Here is a 19,073-nt window from a genome sequence, read left to right on the forward strand (position 1 = left end):
TGGATTTGAAGCTGACCTGAGTTGAAAAACTTAAGGTTTTCCCATATAAATGGGACACTATTTTAACTGTTAGCTTTAGTTCAGATAAAATCAGCTTGAAACAAAACACAACTTACATACACTAATTTACTCATGAAAGTATGATGCCAAAAATGTCTTTTTGCTGACCAAAAAGGCACTTATAATTTGCTTTTGAGCCAGATAGATGTCTTTCTCAATCTACAGAAACACAAGATAATAAAGTAGACTCTTAATATTATGTGGTGTCTTTCATATATGTGAAATTCAGTCACTGTAGTGAGTTTACAACATGTGAAGTGACCTATAATGTTACAGGAAATGGATGCATTAACTGTCAAAAACTGGGAACATCAAGGAAAATAGAACTTTTCATACTCAGAATTAAGACATAAAAGTTGGAGATGACTTGTAGGATGAGGAAATGCTTTGAGCTTGATTGTAGAGAGAAAGGCAAGAGACAGAATATGTGGGAAAAAGCAGACCTGAGGTGAAAACATTACTCCTGAGCCAGACATGTTCCAGGTAGAAAGCTAGGTGGTTTCCAGAGTAACATAAGAATTGCCACACAAATTCATGGACCTGGTAATAAAAATGCCAGTTTTGCTGCTTTGCATTGTGGGAGATACACAGATCTGGAATGCTTGTTTTAAACAAGTGACAATGTGTCATCCAAGCCCATTAGTTTGACCTCAGGAGGTTGCAAGACTTTGGTAACCAACTTTGAGAGAAGTGATTTAAAGATACAGAAATAACTAGAAAGGAGATGAAAATTGCAAATGATTGGAGGTGCCTACTCTGAAACATTTTTTAGAGATGAATTGCAACACTCGAGAAGATCTAATCTAGATGAAAGACAGTGCTGGCATTAGGGCACATGAATATAAACATTCATTAAGAAATTTAGGCTTAAACTTCAAGAACTGTTTCAAAGCACTTAGTAAGATTTCAGAAGAGCTTTTAGTAATAGCCACAATGGCAAACAGTATAAGCTGTTTTTAAATAGATCTTGTTATATTTGGTGTAATTAGTCTCTGCTGTAGCAACAGACTGTACTTGCAGACATTACCAAGTCAGTGCTGCTCACATGCAGAGTCACGGGTAGCTTTATTAGAATCATAGAACAGTTTGGGCTGAGAGGGACCTTTACAGGGCACCTGCAATGTGCAGAGGCATCTTCAACTAAAGCAGCTTTCTCAGAGCCCTGTTCAGCCTGGCCTTGTATATTAAAGCTCCATGGTAAATATGCGTATGCTCATATTTACAAGATCACACATAGAGAAGGTATAAGATATTTTTATTTTCATCTCCTATTTGCAAGTGTATTTGTGGTTTGCATTAATTAATAAACCAAGAAAGATTAGCAAAGCTAATTACAAAGCAAAGCTAATTAAACCTCAGATTACATTTCTCATAGGGTTTTCTGTTAAAAATTTCTCTCCAAAACTCCGTCACATGATGTGATTTCTCACAAGAATGATCATCATCTGAATAGAGACAGAGGTACCTGAATCTGTCAGCACATGTAGTAATCGCCTACATTTTTACAACAGCTTGTTAACATTTAAGTTGACAATAATTCATAGAATTTTTCATCAGTACTTATGACCTTAAATCTGTCATCTCTACAGCTCTAGATTTGAATATTGATCTCAATACACTTTAAGAATAACTACCAAAATACTCCAGAGACCTAACAGAACTCACACATGCAAATAAAAAATTAAAATCTTCAGAAATTTGCATCAGATTTGAATTTGGTCACTGAGCTCACAGCTCTTCTTTCATTGCAGTAGATTTTGGCTATGACTTGCATATTGTGAGCAAGTCTAGGTTTTTGTATTTTTTTCCACAAAAGTGCACATGTGGGTTTTCACATCTGCTTTTAAAAATGCATTATACTGCTGTAAGATTGTATCTCCTGACCCTTTTCCTGGCCTTTTGAAGAAGGCATAATCCAAAACTGTGATACAGTTTGTTTGTGGATTCTGCCGTTTTCAATGCTGGAAATTTGCTAGGATCATCTGTCTTTGTGAAACAGAATTCAACAGAATTGATCTGTGGCTGTTAACTGGGCTTGTGTAAAGGTCTGCCTAGTGAGTCTGTCCCCAGCAATGGTCAATTAGAAGTAAGATCTCACTCCCTGTTTGTTTTCCAGTAATAATTGCTTTAAACTCATTCTTAGTTAAGGTTTGTATCTGAACCTTTGCTTTATAAGCCTCAGTGGATGGATCCTTCGCTAGTTTTAACAGTTCTTAAATCTTGGCTTCCACAACATTTCTGGTAGAGGCTCTAAGATTTCACGATGTGTCATGTGGAGAAAGTCCTGTTTTTTTTTATTGATTCCTGGTAATTTCATTGGCTACATCTGTTATCATGAAATTGAGTAAACAATAATACTTGCTGGCCTTTTCATACGTTTTTTTTTATGGACCGTCCATCAGATTCTGTTTTGTCATGATATTTGATTTATTTTTTTGTTTGTTTTGTTTGTTTGTGTTTTATGTGTTGAGCTGAATCTTAATCACCTAAGATCAAATTTAAAACCCAAAACTGTTGAATTCCACTAAAGGATCACACCCAGGCTCAGAGAGGTTCCCAGTAGCTAGAAGTGTAAATATAAATATGTAAATACTTTTATCAGGCAAGAGAGGAGCATTATCATCAGTAGGTGTTACTGCAGAAGCCTGGGTTTTGGTTCTGTTCTGAAAGTCAGCAGAAGAAGAGATGGTAGCAGAGATGCCATTAAAAGCATAGCCTGCACATTTTAGTTACATGTAGTAAGAATCAAGGGTTGGATTTCCTGTAGAAAAATGCCTCTGCTAGTTATCTAAGTAGGGGAAATTAAAGGAATGTTATCCTAACTATCTGTGGAAGACTGGTGAGTTATTGCTAGATATGTGGGAATTTTGTATGACTTTTTACTATATTGCTATGGAGAAGAAATACTTTAATAAATGTAATTTTGTAGCCATGTGGAGTGATGGTTTTTTGGATTGTTTCTAAAATCTGGCTAGGTGGATTGTGTAGAAAGATCACCTCATGGCAGGCTGGCATGCTATCATGGTATCTGTTAAGAAGCAAGTGCATACAGTCACAAACTGCTCTGCAGAAAAAAGAAGGGAAAACTATTTATGGTACCATAAATTTCAACATACTTTTCTTCATAAACCAGCTATTACGTAAAAGTGATAGTAATCACAGGGAGAAGAAAACCCAAGAGCAGAAGTCATCTCTGACATTTCTCTCCTTTCTTTAGCCAGCATGTTTTTTAGAGAAACTGTCCTGTGACCAGTTCAGTCAAGTGAAATTGTTTTTATTCTTCCATCCCAGCAGACTTAGAGATTTCATTCTCATTATAATTGTTTGCCTGCATTGTTGAAGGCAGAATATTTGGCTGTAATTGGAGCCAGTGATGAATTATACAGGAAGGAAAAGCATGTTCAGCTGTCTTAAGTGTACTCAAGATGCCACTGGAATACCACCTGGATTCAGTTGATGAATTGTATTCAAAATTAGTTGCTAGGTACTTCACAGATCTGTAACAAGACACAACATGTAATGAAGCTATTAAAGCAAATTAATTTCTTTTTGCATGGCAACAAGCATTTCAGATAGGATTCTGAAAGCAGGATGTTTTGAGATTTGACTGACATTTACTCCCATCCCAAGCAGAGCATGAGGTTTGCTTCACATAAGCATCACTTGGAGCCTCACAGAAGGCAGCATGCAGTTCTGTGATCCAACCTTCATTAGCAACTTCGTATTTTAGTTGGTCTGACTTGTAAGAAGGTGTCTCTATACACTTGATAAGACTCTTCAAAAACAAATGAAGACTTTTATTAGCACTTACGTCTACATAGATATTGCTGGCTTGATTTGTAAGTAGATGTTTTTATTGTCTCTGCTTAAACAATAATGGTATTTAGACTTAAAAGATAAAATTTAGTATTTCTCATATGTTAGTGATTAAATCTGTTTTTATAAACTAATTTATTATTTTTTTTATGTGGCAAAGAATTCTCTAAGGATATTTGGGGATTTGGATATATTACCCTAAAACCTGTAACTAAAACCAAAGTTAGGCAAGGGAAAAGTATTCCCTCATGTTTCCTGAAATACTTCATTATTTTGCAGAAAAAAGTGGTTCTCTATATCACAAATAAGGCAACCCCTCTGAGACACTTGCAAATACAGTTGTTATGCTACCACAAATGTCTACTTCTCCACGCTGGGCCACCCAGTAGAGAAATTGTTTACCATTAATTTCAGTGCAATTGTAAAAAGGTTCTGTTTTAATTGGGTTTTTTTAAGGTACCCTTAAAAACTAGCTTTGGACAACAGCAAACTGGCTGTCATAACCTACTGCTGAGATCACCACATGGGCCAATGACCCAAGATTTTACTCAGCTCTGAGGCAGGTGTTACATTTGCTGTCTGTGCTCTGTCTCGGAGCTAACAGATGTAGGACAGTTTAGTGCCTGCAGCAAACATCCTTAGTGTCAGTGACATTTCTTGGTGTGTCATGATTCCCTCTATGATTAAGAGCCTGATAATGCTTTGCACTATGACAAACCATGTTTGTCAAACTGGACTTGGATATAAAGGAGTTTTCAGTTCCAACATGTAAAACTGAGCATTTTGTAATTGTTTCATACAATGCAGATAGACATTACTGGAGCAAATAGTACATACCTGCTGCTTTGCCACTGATTGCTGCTGTTTGTACTCCTCCTGATGGCAAGATTTGCAAGCCTTGTGTTGTTTGTTAATTTTAGTTTACAAAGGTAAAGAAATATTAAGGATTCGAATGTGACAGATATATGAGTCGAAAAAGTATTTGTTTTGAAATTTGATCTTTAGAAATAATACATTGATAACCAAAAGAAGATATGGTCACATGAAAAGTAATTTTATTTTATAAGATCTTGGAACTACACAATACTCGTAACTTCATATTCACAGGCAGAAGGATAGACACTACTCTTGCTTTGTTTCAGCTTGGAGTTTGTCAAATGAAAGTAAACAAGTTCTTCAATTAGCTCAGGAGCTGTTCTTTGTGTCTGAAAAGAAATTATTCCAATTGAAGGCTAGCTTAGCCCTTCCCATAGACTCTGTTTCTACATACTCAGTCATCAGCTCAATGATTTAAGTTTTTAATAACTTTGGTACCAAACATCATAATTTTCTAGCATTCTACTTATATGGCTATTAATGAAGTAAGGAGTTCATACCTTGACCATGAATCTTTTAGAATCTTTACTTGAAATTGTTGAAGGCTCTGGTAATGTTTTAAGAAGCTTTTAATTTCTTTTTTTTGGACCTTTCTTGAGGTTTTCCATCTCTTTACATTCATTCTTCTGTCTGCACTTCTGTCTGCACTTGAGTAATGTATTTGACAAGTTCTGTGTGTATAGAACACAGCTCAGTGAAGTCCCAGGAAGGTATGCCATTAGGATGCCTAGCAACTGGAGTAATACAAATATTTGCCAATTTATTTTCTTCTAGGAATTAATGTTTCTCACTCACAACATTCCCATGAAATTTAAAAGCTATCAAAACAGAGCAAGAAAAGAACTAGTTCATTTAACTGCTGTAAATATTTCCAAAATATCTAATTTTTCCTTTAGTCTGCTAAAATTAGTGTTTCAGGTTATGGAAAGGTTTACATCATTATTGAATGAAGTAATCCACTTACTGAAATCTGATATGAGTGACTTGAGAGAGGGAAGGGCAGGGGAGAGAGAGGTAAAAAACAGAATTTTTCTCCCTTTCTAGAGGTGATCTTTCAAACACATACCTAACCCAGAGAATTGCAGAATTTCAAGTCCCTGCTCAGACTGCTGGTGGGTATATCAGTAAAAATGCCTGCCCTCCTGCATTTTCAAACAGCTCTGTTAAGTGATGTCTTTGACCCAACTGCTCAGTCAGCAGAGACAAGGAGATTCTTCCACTGAAAGTGTGCAATGCAAGGAAGATAGCTTGGGTTCTGGTTCAGTTTCAAATTCACTTTCTTCAGCATGACCCCTGCTCTGTGAACTTCTACAGATCATGAACTCATCAGAAATAAAGACTATGAACATGCTTTATTTGTTCTCGGTCTTATGCTCTGGCAAGTATGCTGCTCAACATCACTGCCCTACTCATGTAAGAGCCACAACATATCCTTATAAATATAGGTCCAAAATAGACTTGGCTGTGGTTTGACTGAGACCTAAATCACGGCTGTACATGAGCACTTCACTGTAGCCTTTTAAAGCGAGCAGAAATGTATTTAGAGGTGATGGTCTCATCACCTTGAGCTAACCTAAACTTTCCAAGATGCTAGTTTGCTTGGCATCTCCCCAGAGTGGTTGCTGTGCAGTAGGATTCCGGAGAAGCCAAATTATGGTAGCTTTATAGCTGTCACGTTCCTGTCGATGCTGGAGGGATTTCAGAATGGAAACAAATAAATGCAAGCTGTTAATGTATGAAATAAGCTGTGCTCAGAGAGTTGTGGTGGGTGAAGAGGGCAGAGAGAAATGTGTATAGGGAGCTGACTGCATGGTGATAGCTTCTGGCTGAATTTGTAGGATGAAATTACAAATAGGAATACTGTTTGTAGAGGTAAAAAATATTATTTTAAAATAATAAATTAAAATATTTTCCAATATTTAAATATTTATGAATTGTTGGAAGGGAAAAAATAAAAATTCCTTCTTTGAACTATTTAATGAATTTTGCATTTCAGCTGGAAAACTACTCATTACACCCCTAATATTGGTTCTGGGACTGGCACTGGGAGCCGTAGCTGTTGTAATAGGTAAGAGTTACATATGTGAATGAATCTAATCCTGATGATGCATTTCTCTACATGACATCTCAAAGACATGGAGACAAAGTACATAATTCACAGATACTGTGTTAATATTAAACACAATTTACAGTTACTAGCTTTATTTTTTTTTTCCCATGTTATTTCATTTTTTAAATAAACATCTTTAACTGCTGTAGATAAACTAGTAAAAAGTCCAGAGTAACTTAAACATAACCCTGAGGGCTGACTGACTTGGACCAAGCCTTTGATCACCTCATTGAATCAAGATTTTATGATCTTGGCCATGTGTATGACAAGATTTTTAGGGAACTAAGGCCTAGTCCCAAGAGCTCACCAGCTTGAAGATGTAACAGCAACAAAGGAGCAAATTGACATGAGTCAGTCTCAAAACACAATCCAGTGAAAAGGCTGCCAAATTGTATTACATTGCAAAAACTGGTACTGTGAAGTCATTTGATTACAGTAGCAAAGCTCTGTTAATGTGGTTATATTAATGGGGACACAGATATTTTAGCAAAGCTGCTCTTTGTCTGGCTTAGCTGAGTTTTCCCACGAAAGGAGATCAGCTGTGACTACAAGGTGTAATTTTGCTCATGTGAGTGCATATCCTCTCTTTATGTTGTTAGCAATATCATTCAAAGTCATTCAGGGATCATGCTGCTTCACAGCTTTTATCAAACTGCTTATTCCACTGAAAATTTGCAGAGTGTGCCCAGCCCTGAGGTATATTGGGATGTGGCTCCTTTATTTTGATACAATGAAGCCAAAATACAGCAGGATAGTTACATTAATAAGGTTGTAAGTAACCAATCAACCTATAACCAAAATTTTCTAGGCTACATCTGGCCAATAGGAATATTGCTGTAATTTAGACCAACCATTTTCACTGAAGAGAGTGAGCTGTGTCCATCTTAAATATTTATTCTATTCAATAGAATTTTTATGCCAAAATTTTAAACAATAAAGATTCTTAATGCCAGTAAGTCTTATTTTGATCTGCAATCTGGTAAAATCTATGGTGGAGGAAAAAAACCCCGCTTTTTTATATACTGAAAGTAAGAGGGTTTTGCAGTATTATAGTAACAATATTTGCCTGAATAATCAGAATGCTGTTGGAGTCTCATCCTAGGCTTGGCTGGATAAGATACAGACAAGGCCAGCAGTATGAGCACTTCCCAAAGCATGGATTATTTATAGAAAAGTTTTGGTTTTGAGGTAATTAGAGCAGTATTTGCTGCCAACCACTATTAGAGTCATCTCAGTTACATAGCTGAAAACCATACTGCACCATTTACAAGGCTATTGAGCAAAGCAAGAACTCTGTGATTGTAGTAGTCTTTTGTTCTCTGTTGTTATGGTAGTGGTGTCCGAAAAGAAAATCTTTGGCCATTTCAGTGAGCTGGTGGCAAGAGAAAGATGCTTCTTATTTGGGTTTGAGAGGGTAAAAACTATTTGACCAATTATTTTTCACCTGAATTGTTGTGATGTATTTATTTGTTTTTGTTTTTACAGCTTTATTCTCTCAAAAGACTTTTAAGAATAAATAGTTCCCTGTCCAGGCAAGAATAAGTACTTGATACTATTCAAGATAAATATTTGGTATTACTTCACAGTAGATGAGGATGCTTGTAAAAATAAATAAAAAGTAAAACTATAACATACTGTCTCTATTGCATGTGAATCTAATTGAAAACTAGTTTAGCTACATCAGCTTTGAATTTAGATCTAAGAACTTCCAGAGTGCTTTTTAAAGTTTTATGTTTGTACCTCATATCAAGCAGTATGGTTCAGAAATTAATTTATCAGAAGTGAGTGTAGGGTTAGATGGAATTTGTTGTAATGGAAAGTGTAAGTGTAGCTTAGCTCATCATCAAAGACACCGTTGCAAGCTAGTATTTTTTGTCCAAGTGCCTGGTCTAAATTCTCCTGAGACGTGAAAAGCTCCATCTGAATACATGTATCTAAAGAACATGCACAGAAGATTGCATTTAATGATGGGATTTTTTTCATGTTTCCTTCCTTTGGCAGGTTTATTTGTGTTTCCTATCTATTGCCTTTGTAAAAAGCAGAGGAAAAGATCACGGACAGGTATGCCCTGGTGAGGATGGACATTACTCGCCTGAACTGAGCTGGTCCTGCAAGGGCTATCCGTGTTTTGTGCAACAGAGCAATACAGTCCTGGTTACAGCATCAAAGCCACCGCTCTGGAAGAAGAATGGGAGCTTTCCTGCCATCTTCCCTCAGCCGAAAACACTACTGCAGACCAGAAAGCCTCTTTGCTCTGGTGCACTCTCAACGAGATGGGTTCCCTGACTGCTGCTTTTTAAATGTTTTTGGTTTTGGTTTTTTTAGTTATTACTTTGGAGGGGGTTTTTTGAGTCTAAGTTTCTGAACCAGACAATCCAAGTCTGTATTGTAGCCACAACTCTACTACCGATTTGGCCTGTGAAGAAAGCATTTAACTGCTCACATGTGCTCGTTTAACTTCAGTGTCGGCCTTTAAGGTGGAAATGCTTAGAAGTGTTCGGACTTTCTGTATACTGAGCATACTACTTTTGGTATTAAAAACGACTTCTGTAAATAACTTCCATCACACAGCATTCTGTTCAGCATACTGAAACCCCGTCAAACGCCAGAGCACGACAGCTGGTTATCTTCTGAGTCCTCCTGCTAGTGGAGCGCGCGTTGCCACCGCCAAACTGCAGTGCCTCGGAGGGAAATGCCCTGAGTACTGACTGAAGCGCCATGATACTTAAGGATGTGGTGATTGCTTTCACTTCAGTAATTTATTCATGACAGTCTGTTAATATTAATGGCAAGGGGTGTGATAGGATTTGTTACAACAGGACTTCATTTTTAAATTCTCACAGTACAGAAGAAATTTGAAGGGTTTAGATAGCAATGTATCAGTGGCCTAATCTGTCCCAAGATATCCCTGAAGTGTGTTTGCAGGGAAGCTGGAAACCTGCTCTTTTATTCTGACTTGGAATATGGTGCACGTGCCACACACTACCTGTGTGAGGATTGACTTGGTGAAATTTTATAACTTAAATAGCACATTTTGTTTGTTTGTTTCCTTGAGTAGGCTACTACTGCATAAGTCTTGAAGTACCCACTGATGTCTCATGAGGAAAATCTGTGAATCCAGGGTAAGGGAAGCGATCATAAATTCTTAGGAGACCACTTCCTTCTTACTTTCTGCTTCCAGTGTTTTTCATCCTGACGCATGACAGTTCTGAAGAGAATGGCTATCTTTGCTCTTTTTTCTTAAGTTCCACTGTTTGCTACCAAACCTCTTTCTCAATGCATCATGACAAATGCAATATAATTCAGCATAAGGAATCAGTTACTGATGATTTTTACACTTTAAATTTTAGTCCAAATTTATCATACAAATATAACTTAAGAGAAAAAATTAGAATAAATTTCTTTAGACAGGACACTGAAACAATAAAGAAAGGAGCTGAATAAGAAGAATATCTACTTAATGCTGTTAAAATACAAGCTAATCTTAAGGCTGGATTTGTACTGTGAAGGTACTTCTTTTCAGTGTGTGTGTTTGAAGATGCACATATATTTATATATATGTTTGTGTATATATGGGGAAGGGGGAAGCAGGAAGATGGGAAATGTCCTTAAGAGTCTACTGTCTTCAAAATTTAGGATTGCCAATAACGTATCATTGAAGAGGATGTACCTAGTACCACTTTCTTTGAAAATTGTTGTTAAATCTGAACCCAGTTGTAAATTTTAAGCAAATACTGTTCTGCCCCACCAACATAATACTGTTATAAGATACTTTGACTTCAAAGCCTCAGTGGAAGAAGCTGATAACTTTGGTTTACCTGGAAACACAAATATCAGCTTACCATAGCTGGCTAGTGTGCTTGTTTTCTGTCAGCTTCTGGTTTTGTTTTCTTGCCTTTTTTTTTTTTTTCACACCATAGTAGTCAATAACTATTTAATAATTTCTGTTTGTATTTAAGGGTATGTTGACCTCATTATCCTAACAGTAGAAATAGTACTTTTCAAAGATTTGCAAATTAAAAAGGGAAGCAATGACATTTAGAAAGAAAATTCAAAGCCTATTGTCAATGCAGATTCACCTGTTATTTAGACTTACTTTTGTCTGAGACACATCAGTTTTCTATTTGTGTTCTGTCTGAATTTGGAAGCTGCCTTAAAATTGGTCTTGGTTTTGAGTGTGTTTTCTGAGGCTATACATATCAGTTGTCTTTGGCTTACTCAGGGATTTTTATTCCTCTCTTAAATGTCAAATAATGAAGATATTTTTGTATTATTTAGAAAAACCTTCAGACCTCAGAGAGCGAGATATATATAGATAGATTTGGGTTTGCAATGCAGTCTATAACTTGGTGTCAAACTATTCCACTTGAGAATATTTCAGTACTTGAGATTATCTGTAATTAACTACACAGTGGATTAATTTCCTTTCTTTTCCTGGTTCTGTATAAATGTGTGAGATATTCTTACGGTCTTTGTAGCTATTTTCACTCAGCCATGTTTGCCATTTTCAGTTTTTAACTAGAGTTCAATAAGATCTGAAACTAAGATACTAGAATAAAGAACATAAAAGGGAAGATAATAGATCTGCACTTACTTCTATTCAGAAAATGTGTCCTTGTGGATGGAGAAAAGGCACATACAACTTGGCTCCTACATTATCATTTCATCAAGGCCATTTTGATTTTATCAGAACAGATTAAATCAAAGACAAATGATCCTTCATTTTCTATACAGAGCAGAAAGACATCTTTGACCTTGTAAAGATGAGTGAGTCTGATTGTGCTTTTTCTGTAGGGAAAAAAAAGGACTTACAATAATTTTTGCTTTTCTGTAGAACAGGATAAATGTTCAAGAACCAGGCAGAACAGGGATATGGAAGTCTTTTTCTATCTGTATAAAAATATTCCCACTTGAAAAGTACATAAATACAATTTTTATCAATATTATATAACAACCTACTAAAGCATGAGAATTAGCTCAGTACAAAGCTTCATTTGGGTAAACATTGGCTTTTAAGCAACTCATCACAGGAAACCTTATATGCATTACAGCCATGTCATTTGTTTTAAAAGCATTAATTAATTTGAAAGAAACTGAATTAATTTTATAAGAAAATCATGTTAAGTATATTGTGGTTTTTGTAACTAAAGAAACCATCAGGCTATTCTACTCTATCTTCATTAGCAGAAAACTTCATCAGGCAGCTACATTAACTTGCTAAGGCAGATTTCACTCTACTGTATGCTGATCATCACTGGTCATTGCGTTTGCTTTCACAACAGTAATGCTTAAGATTATTTAACTTGGTGCAAAGTTGTTGCTCATCAGTACCTGTGTTCAGACTCGGAAGTGCTTCAGTCTGTTCTACACTGGCCTTCTGTTTCCAGCTTGCCTGGGGCTGGGCTTGCCTGTGCGCTCAGTCCTGCGTGCAGTCAGAGCTGGGGCTCCCTGTGCTGCTGTGGCTGTGTGCCCCATGCTGCTCCTGCTGGGAGGGCTGGCTGGACACACCGCCCTGCAGGGGCTGCTCTCTCCCTTTCCCCATTATGTGGAATTTAGTTGTATTTCATTAATGGGGTCAAGTACCAGGGCTACTCAGCCGTATCAGCAGCTGGATCATTTTCTGTCCTGTGTCATCTCAGAGCGTTGTTAGGAATATGTACGGAGTTTATCTAGGAGCTTGTGACTGGAAAATAATTGTGCTTGTCCTTATGTCATTCTGTTACCCAGTGAGAGTAATAGGCTGAGTAGGAATACAAGCAAGAGGCAGAAAAGCAATTCTGAGTAGCTTTGTGCTGAGCTGACCCATCAGGCTTAGTTCTGTACAAAAAAGTCAGTGAGACTTCAGTTCTCACCACCTCTAGAATAAACAGCAAATTCCTTGTTCAGTGTCATTAAAGTACAGTGCACTTTGAGTGATCTATTATCTTCCTTTGAGGCAGTGCAAATGTGTAAGGGAAGATTTGCGTTTGGTTTTGGTTCTCCTAATGCTGACTTAGTAACTCTTCCTGGTGTGTTAGGGGTTTTTGCGATTTACACCTATTTATTCATTATAAAAGTTTTTCTTTATTAAAAATATTAATTTGCAGGGACTACTGCCAATTTTGACTAGAAAGCATTTTGGATCACCATCAGGTATTCTTTTTAGCCAAGAGGCTTTTTGCTCTTCCAAAGACTGTCACAGTTTGAGTGATGTTAAATGGTGTGTGGGTGGGGCAGTAATTCTCCCAGAGGATACAAATTTACCAGTGATGGAATGGTTTCTTAAGCCAGTTAGATTTGAGAAAATGTTTAGTATTCAATGGCCAAATAGTTTGCCATGCAGATTCTTTGTTGGTTTGTTAGATTTGTTAAATTTAGTTGTGTTATTTTGTTTCTTGAGCAAAGCTTACATTATAATTTTTGGTATGCTAATTGTGCAGGTTCAAGTTGTGGATAAGAACCACAGATTGCTGTTACTGTTATAATCTATATTAGATCTCTGCTGATGGAAAGAATCCTACATGAGGAGACTATTACATAATTTCTTACTTTCTTTTAATTTTTAAGCCTTATAGTTGCAATGAGTCAGCTTCATTCCTGACATCAGTCACAGCCCCATTAAACCAGAGAAAACTATTTTTATGCCAGCGTGGAATTTGGTCACAAATACTTTTATAAAAACATCTGGAAGCGTGTTGATAGCCATGGAAAACCTGATTCACTTCTTAAGAAGTCCAAACTACTATGGAGCCACTCCTCTCATTTGCAGAATGATGCCAATGCGTTTAGTAAGTGCAGGAGAGGGAAAGAATTGGGAAGATTTCCAAACAACATTCTCATCACAGCAGATTGTCAGGAGAGGGGATACTAGCTTTTAATATAATAAAGAAACCTTAATGCTTTCAGTCACTAATAAAATTAGAAGCAGCACCCAAAGACAGTGTTAAATAACATTTCTTCAATGTAAAAAATAGCAGCACACTGTAAGAAATGGAATTGCAGCTGTTCAGTATTTTTAGGACTTAACACATAGACTTCAGGACACACAATATCTAAAAAGTTATGTTACTGATCTCTCTGGTAGTTTATCTTGCCACTGTTACATGAAAAACCAGCTGAGCCCTGATTTGATCAACAGACAAACAGTGTTTTCACTGGTGTTACAGCTTGAGCAGTACTTAACACCTCAAAACATTTTTGTAATAAAACTAACAAGTGCAGTTGCTTGCAGACTGAACTTCCTCGCTGATTCTTTCTTACCTTTCTGTGCATAAGAGTTCAGGAACCATATGTTCTCTCTGCATTAAGGAACAGACTGCACACATTAGGCAGTTAGACACTGATGCTTCTCTTCTCTTGGCCTAATAGTGAAATGCCATAAGGTAGGGAAATGAAAACTGATCTTAGAGTGCATGCTCTGATTTCAAAGTTAAAAATGTGTAATAAGTTTTAATTACTCCATAGCAAAAAATAAATGCATACATTTTGAAACATAACTCCAGCTCTTTATTTATAAACCTGTCTGTATAACACAATAGTTATAATAGTGATAAATTTATTAAAATATGCATATTGTGCAAAAGAAATCCTTTTTTGGTGCTTATTTGGCTTATCAAAACATGAAAAATTAATCTGAAGTGTTTTAGATGGATCAAAGTCAGAAGAGAAGCTTATTGTGTAAAAATATTCCTTTAGCATAAACATGAATTTTGCACATATCTTAAACACAGTTGCATGCCAACCTCATTCAGTGTTCACCTTGTTGAAAATTTGTCAGACTGAAAACAGTATTTTTGAAATTTTTAACTTACTATCACAGAGCATGATGTTATTAACACAATGCCACATTTACCTCATTTTTAGAAGGAGATACATTTACAGAATCCAGAGAAGCTGTTCAGGTGTTTTAAACCTGTCCTGTAAAACTGTGATGCAGTCAGAAAACATCTTCATGCCTTATGCAAGCTCTGGATGAGCAGATGGATTCAGTCTTTAGTCATGGACTATGTTTTTGCATTAAAAATGCACTCTTAGGAGTTTTTCATATCAATTTGCATCCTGCTGCTTTGTGTCCAGAAATTGCAAGGACAGGGATAGATTTACATTTCACTGTTTACCATCTCATAATAAAATGTTTACTATGTTTCCATTCTTATACATTGTATATGCTTTCCTTCTCCTTCTAAATTTCATAATTTGAAACTGACTTGTGAAAATGGCTGAAGATCAAATCGGACCTGTAAAATGTGATCTCATAAGAAGTTGCTTTGTTAATGCTTTGCTGAGCTATAAGCAAAAGAATAATTTTGTTGTATTTATTTAAAAGCAAGATGCTGAAATCTATTTTTCTTCAGGGCGTTTAATTTTTTTAAATGTACTTAAACAGCACAGTCATCTTTGTTACATAACTACCCATCTGAGTACAAATATACCATTTTGGGGTGTTTGTTAATTCTTGTCACTATGGTAGAGATGAGAATAGTACTGAAAAAAAGAGAAATTATCTCTGACAAGCCTATCCAAGCTGAATTTAATTCCGTGACAATTCACTGAAAAGTCTTCCCTTGCCTCAATCTCTTGTTTTGTGTATTTTAGGGTGAAAGGTTCCCTTAAAAATGGGTTTAATTTGAATGGCAAGAGGTGAGGGTAGTGAGATAACAGATCACATCCTTTTTAGTGTACAGGCTTCTGGCACAACTAGGGTGCTGGCCAAACACTGTGGATTCGTCAAGAAAGCAATTTCTAGTTCTGCATTTGGACAGCATACAAGCTAGATGCATCAGCGGTTGGAACTTTTTGTAGTATATTTATGGGATGACTGAGAACTTACAGAAACTGGAGGAAGGCAATGCCCATGAAATCAACACTTGAATTCCAATATTTAGTGTTTTGTATAATGAGGGATTTTTAAATATGTTAAGTGCCTTATTGCGTGAAACAAATGAAAGATGTTCATACCCCTCAACAGAGCAATATGGAAATTCCTGTTCTGTGGACTCCTACAGTTATATTAAACCAAAGTAATGAGTATTGGTTTGCTCAGAAAGTTGACAAATGTTACATTAGGGAAGAAGTTAGCCTATCATAAAAGTAATCTGGCATGCTTATTTTAACTCTGATGATCTCATTTCTGTGGTTTTTTCTAACTTGCTCTTTGCCCCCATCTCTCCCTCTGACTCCCTTCCTTCAGACTTCTGCAGAAATGCATCTTAAGTTGTTGTTAGTTTGGCTCCTCCCAGCTTAAGAAGCCATGAGTTTTCAACCACTGAAAGAAATGCAGCCTTTTGGAGAAGAGAATTCAGCCCAAGTTATGTTAGAGCACAGCCTGTTGTGGCTGTAGCTGCCAGCTTGGGGGCTCACTCGTGCCTTGTTCACACTAACTGTTGGAGGTGGAAACACCGAGGAATATGGCACATGGAGGTGCACTGTAACTAGGCTGGGACTTGAGACAGGTTGAGAGCATTTCAGTGTTATCCAGCTGGAACTAACTTACCCTGTTAATACAAGCTGGTAACTCTGGAGTGGGTATCTGGGTGGACAAAACCATCAATTGAGATGGTGGCGCAGCTTTGGGATCTCTGCCCAGCCCTTCCCTGCAGGGTGGGAGGTGTGATCTGGAAAAGTATTACTCATTTTGCCATCTTCTGATAGCTTCAAAATGGATGTTGTGGGGTTTATTTTTTCTTTCTTCCCCTTCCAGAAGACAGTAGAAATTTACTCTTTACGTTCTAGATTTACTAAAGGACCTGTTTGTTCTTACTAACATTGATGCCATATTGTCCAACTATTATTGAAGTTAGGAATAAGCTACTTTTCTAAAATTACCTTGAATTTCATGATCTTATGGTAGTAATTATCTGTCAAAAAAAAAAAAGAAAAAAGAAGTATAAAAGGTAATTATCAAGGAAATTGAATTAATGGGGGGTAAGAAGAAAAACTATGATTAGAAGGTCTATTTTTTATGGCTTCATAAGTTTAATATGTTAAGATGGTTTTAATATGTTCAATTTCCTCCATTGAGAATTTGTCAAGGAAAGAAGGAAGAATTAAGATGAGCATCCATTTGAACCTTTTATTTTCCTGAAATTCTTGAGTTTTTCAGAACTGTAGAGGGGCTTTTTTTCCACCCTGGAGTTACTAATTGGTAATATAGCTGTCACAGTGTTCCTGTGAACACTACTGTGACTGTTAGTCAGGATTCAGCTTGTATATCTGAAGGTTTTGGTGGTAGGGAATTTGATTTAGAGCCATACTGCAATAAAATTAAGTGTGAAATATCATATGACTTCTATTTCAGCATTATCTCAAAATTTGAGTCATTAAAAATTTGATCCTTCTATAGTACATTAAATAGAAGATGCCATGTATCAAAATACTCCTTCAACCTTATGAATTACTGTTTATTTTTACTAGTTATTTCCTTAAATTAATTTTTTTCTCCTAGAACCAGCAAGCACACAACCAAAATGCTGATAAGATTTCCCCATTATCTCTGTCTTGCATTTAGCTGATACTGTATTTTCTGTTGCATAGTATTGCAACAATGGTCTTCATGCTGTAATAACTTGATGAAAATATCCAGTAGTCTTGGGCAATATCTTCAAGTTGGTATTTTAAATGTATCACAGTAATCACTGTTGAGTGTGCTACTTATGTCGCTGCTTTAGTTAATGTCAATGTTTTGTAAGGATTATTTCTTGCTACCCTCTTCAGAGTGCCTTTTCATTTAGGAGATATAGAAGATGGTTCATTGAAGTCTTCTGTTGAATCTACCATAGTAATGTCTGATCTTCAAACTTGTCCTGATGAATGTATAACTAAAACCTTGTTCTTTAAAAAGCTATAGTAGACACGGTTGTATATGCACATGTACATGCATGGATACAAGGGAGGGTGTTCTGCCAATGTCCTGCTGGACAGGACCTTTCGAAAGTAAGTGAATTTTTTAACAGTTTTGTTTTCAAAATGTTACCTCACTAGTACTCAGTAGTAGATATGTCTCTGTATTGCTTCACTTTGCTAAATACAATCACGGTAGGCAGTTTAATTTTTAAAAGACTCTGCGATGAATCTGGTGTTCATATGCGACTGAATTTCGTAAGACAAAGCTTACGGTACTTTGTTTCCTTTAAAGGCATTCCTTTCACTACACTGACATCCCAAGCCCCTGTTAGCAACAGACTGACAAAGTGCTTCCCCGTGAGGAAATGGAAGAATGTAAAGTAGTATTTGAGTACACTCCACCCATCCTAGAATCAATATTCAGAAATGGGGGTGGGGGGCAGTGGATTTGATTAATTGTGGGGAGACATACATTGTAGAGATCGTTCACTTGCACACGAGGGGTTTTACAATGTCATCTACTTATGTCTACCTAATAAAGTTTTGAAAAAGAAAAATGAAACTGCCTGAAAGTTCAACTCTTTCTTTAAGCAATTCTGTGTGAAGGATAGTTGGCAATCTCCAAGGAAGTCTTGCTTAAATTTGTAATATTTTTATGATATTATATAATCTTTAAAAAAAAATCACACCAAATAATTGAAACTTCAGAATCTTTGTGTTCTCAAACCCTGTATTAAAGTTACTTCACTCTTTAGCTGCTTAACAATGAAAATGAAAGCAGAGGTAAAAGCCAGTTTACTGTGGTGAATATTTTAATGTAAAATACTCCCTGTTATGTTGTGTCATCTTTGCTACTGCTTTCACTTTTAAAAGCATCTTAATGTGCAACACAGAATTTTACCTTCTCATAAAATGTTAAAATGTTTGCTTAAAATAACTGAACACAAAATGAGGAGAAAACTGCTGGGAAAATCCAGTTTTCCCATTCCCTTTTTATGACTGCTTCCTAAAGCTTTCTCACTTTCAAAGGGTTTCAGTGAAAGCAGTCTGTAGCTGGAAACTTGAAATAGGTAACCCATTAATTGAAGCAGGTGCCTCTTCTCTCTGGAAAGGAGCTGTGTTCAGTTTCCCTACTAGGTGAGCTATCAATATTGATGGAATGTATTTTCTGATGTGTTGGGGATTTTTAAACACTATACGTAATTATGAAGTTGCACTTGCACGTTCATGAACAGACACACAAGGTATCACTTTGTTTCTGTAAGAAATAAAGCTGAAAAACAATTCCCTGCTGAGAAATACCCAGAAAAAAGTCTTGAGGACTCTGCTTGATCCCTCTGGTGGAGGACCAACCTTTCAGCCCTCTCACCAGCCCCCTCCAAAACAGTCA

At 36.5% G+C, this 19,073-nt stretch overlaps 1 protein-coding gene across 1 annotated transcript in view; it reads left to right on the plus strand.

Moving 5' to 3' along the window:
* RNF217 (ring finger protein 217) overlaps positions 1 to 18,245 on the plus strand; it is a 66,970-nt gene extending 48,725 nt beyond the window's left edge. The window contains exons 5-6 of the mRNA XM_063389934.1: positions 6,749 to 6,820; positions 8,864 to 18,245. Coding sequence (XP_063246004.1) covers positions 6,749 to 6,820; positions 8,864 to 8,937 — 146 coding nt within the window. The 3' untranslated portion in view covers positions 8,938 to 18,245. The remainder of the gene's footprint in view (positions 1 to 6,748; positions 6,821 to 8,863) is intronic.
* The last annotated feature ends 828 nt before the right edge of the window (positions 18,246 to 19,073 follow it).

The sequence above is a fragment of the Prinia subflava genome, chromosome 2, assembly GCF_021018805.1.
Source record: "Prinia subflava isolate CZ2003 ecotype Zambia chromosome 2, Cam_Psub_1.2, whole genome shotgun sequence".
Taxonomy (NCBI): domain Eukaryota; kingdom Metazoa; phylum Chordata; class Aves; order Passeriformes; family Cisticolidae; genus Prinia; species Prinia subflava.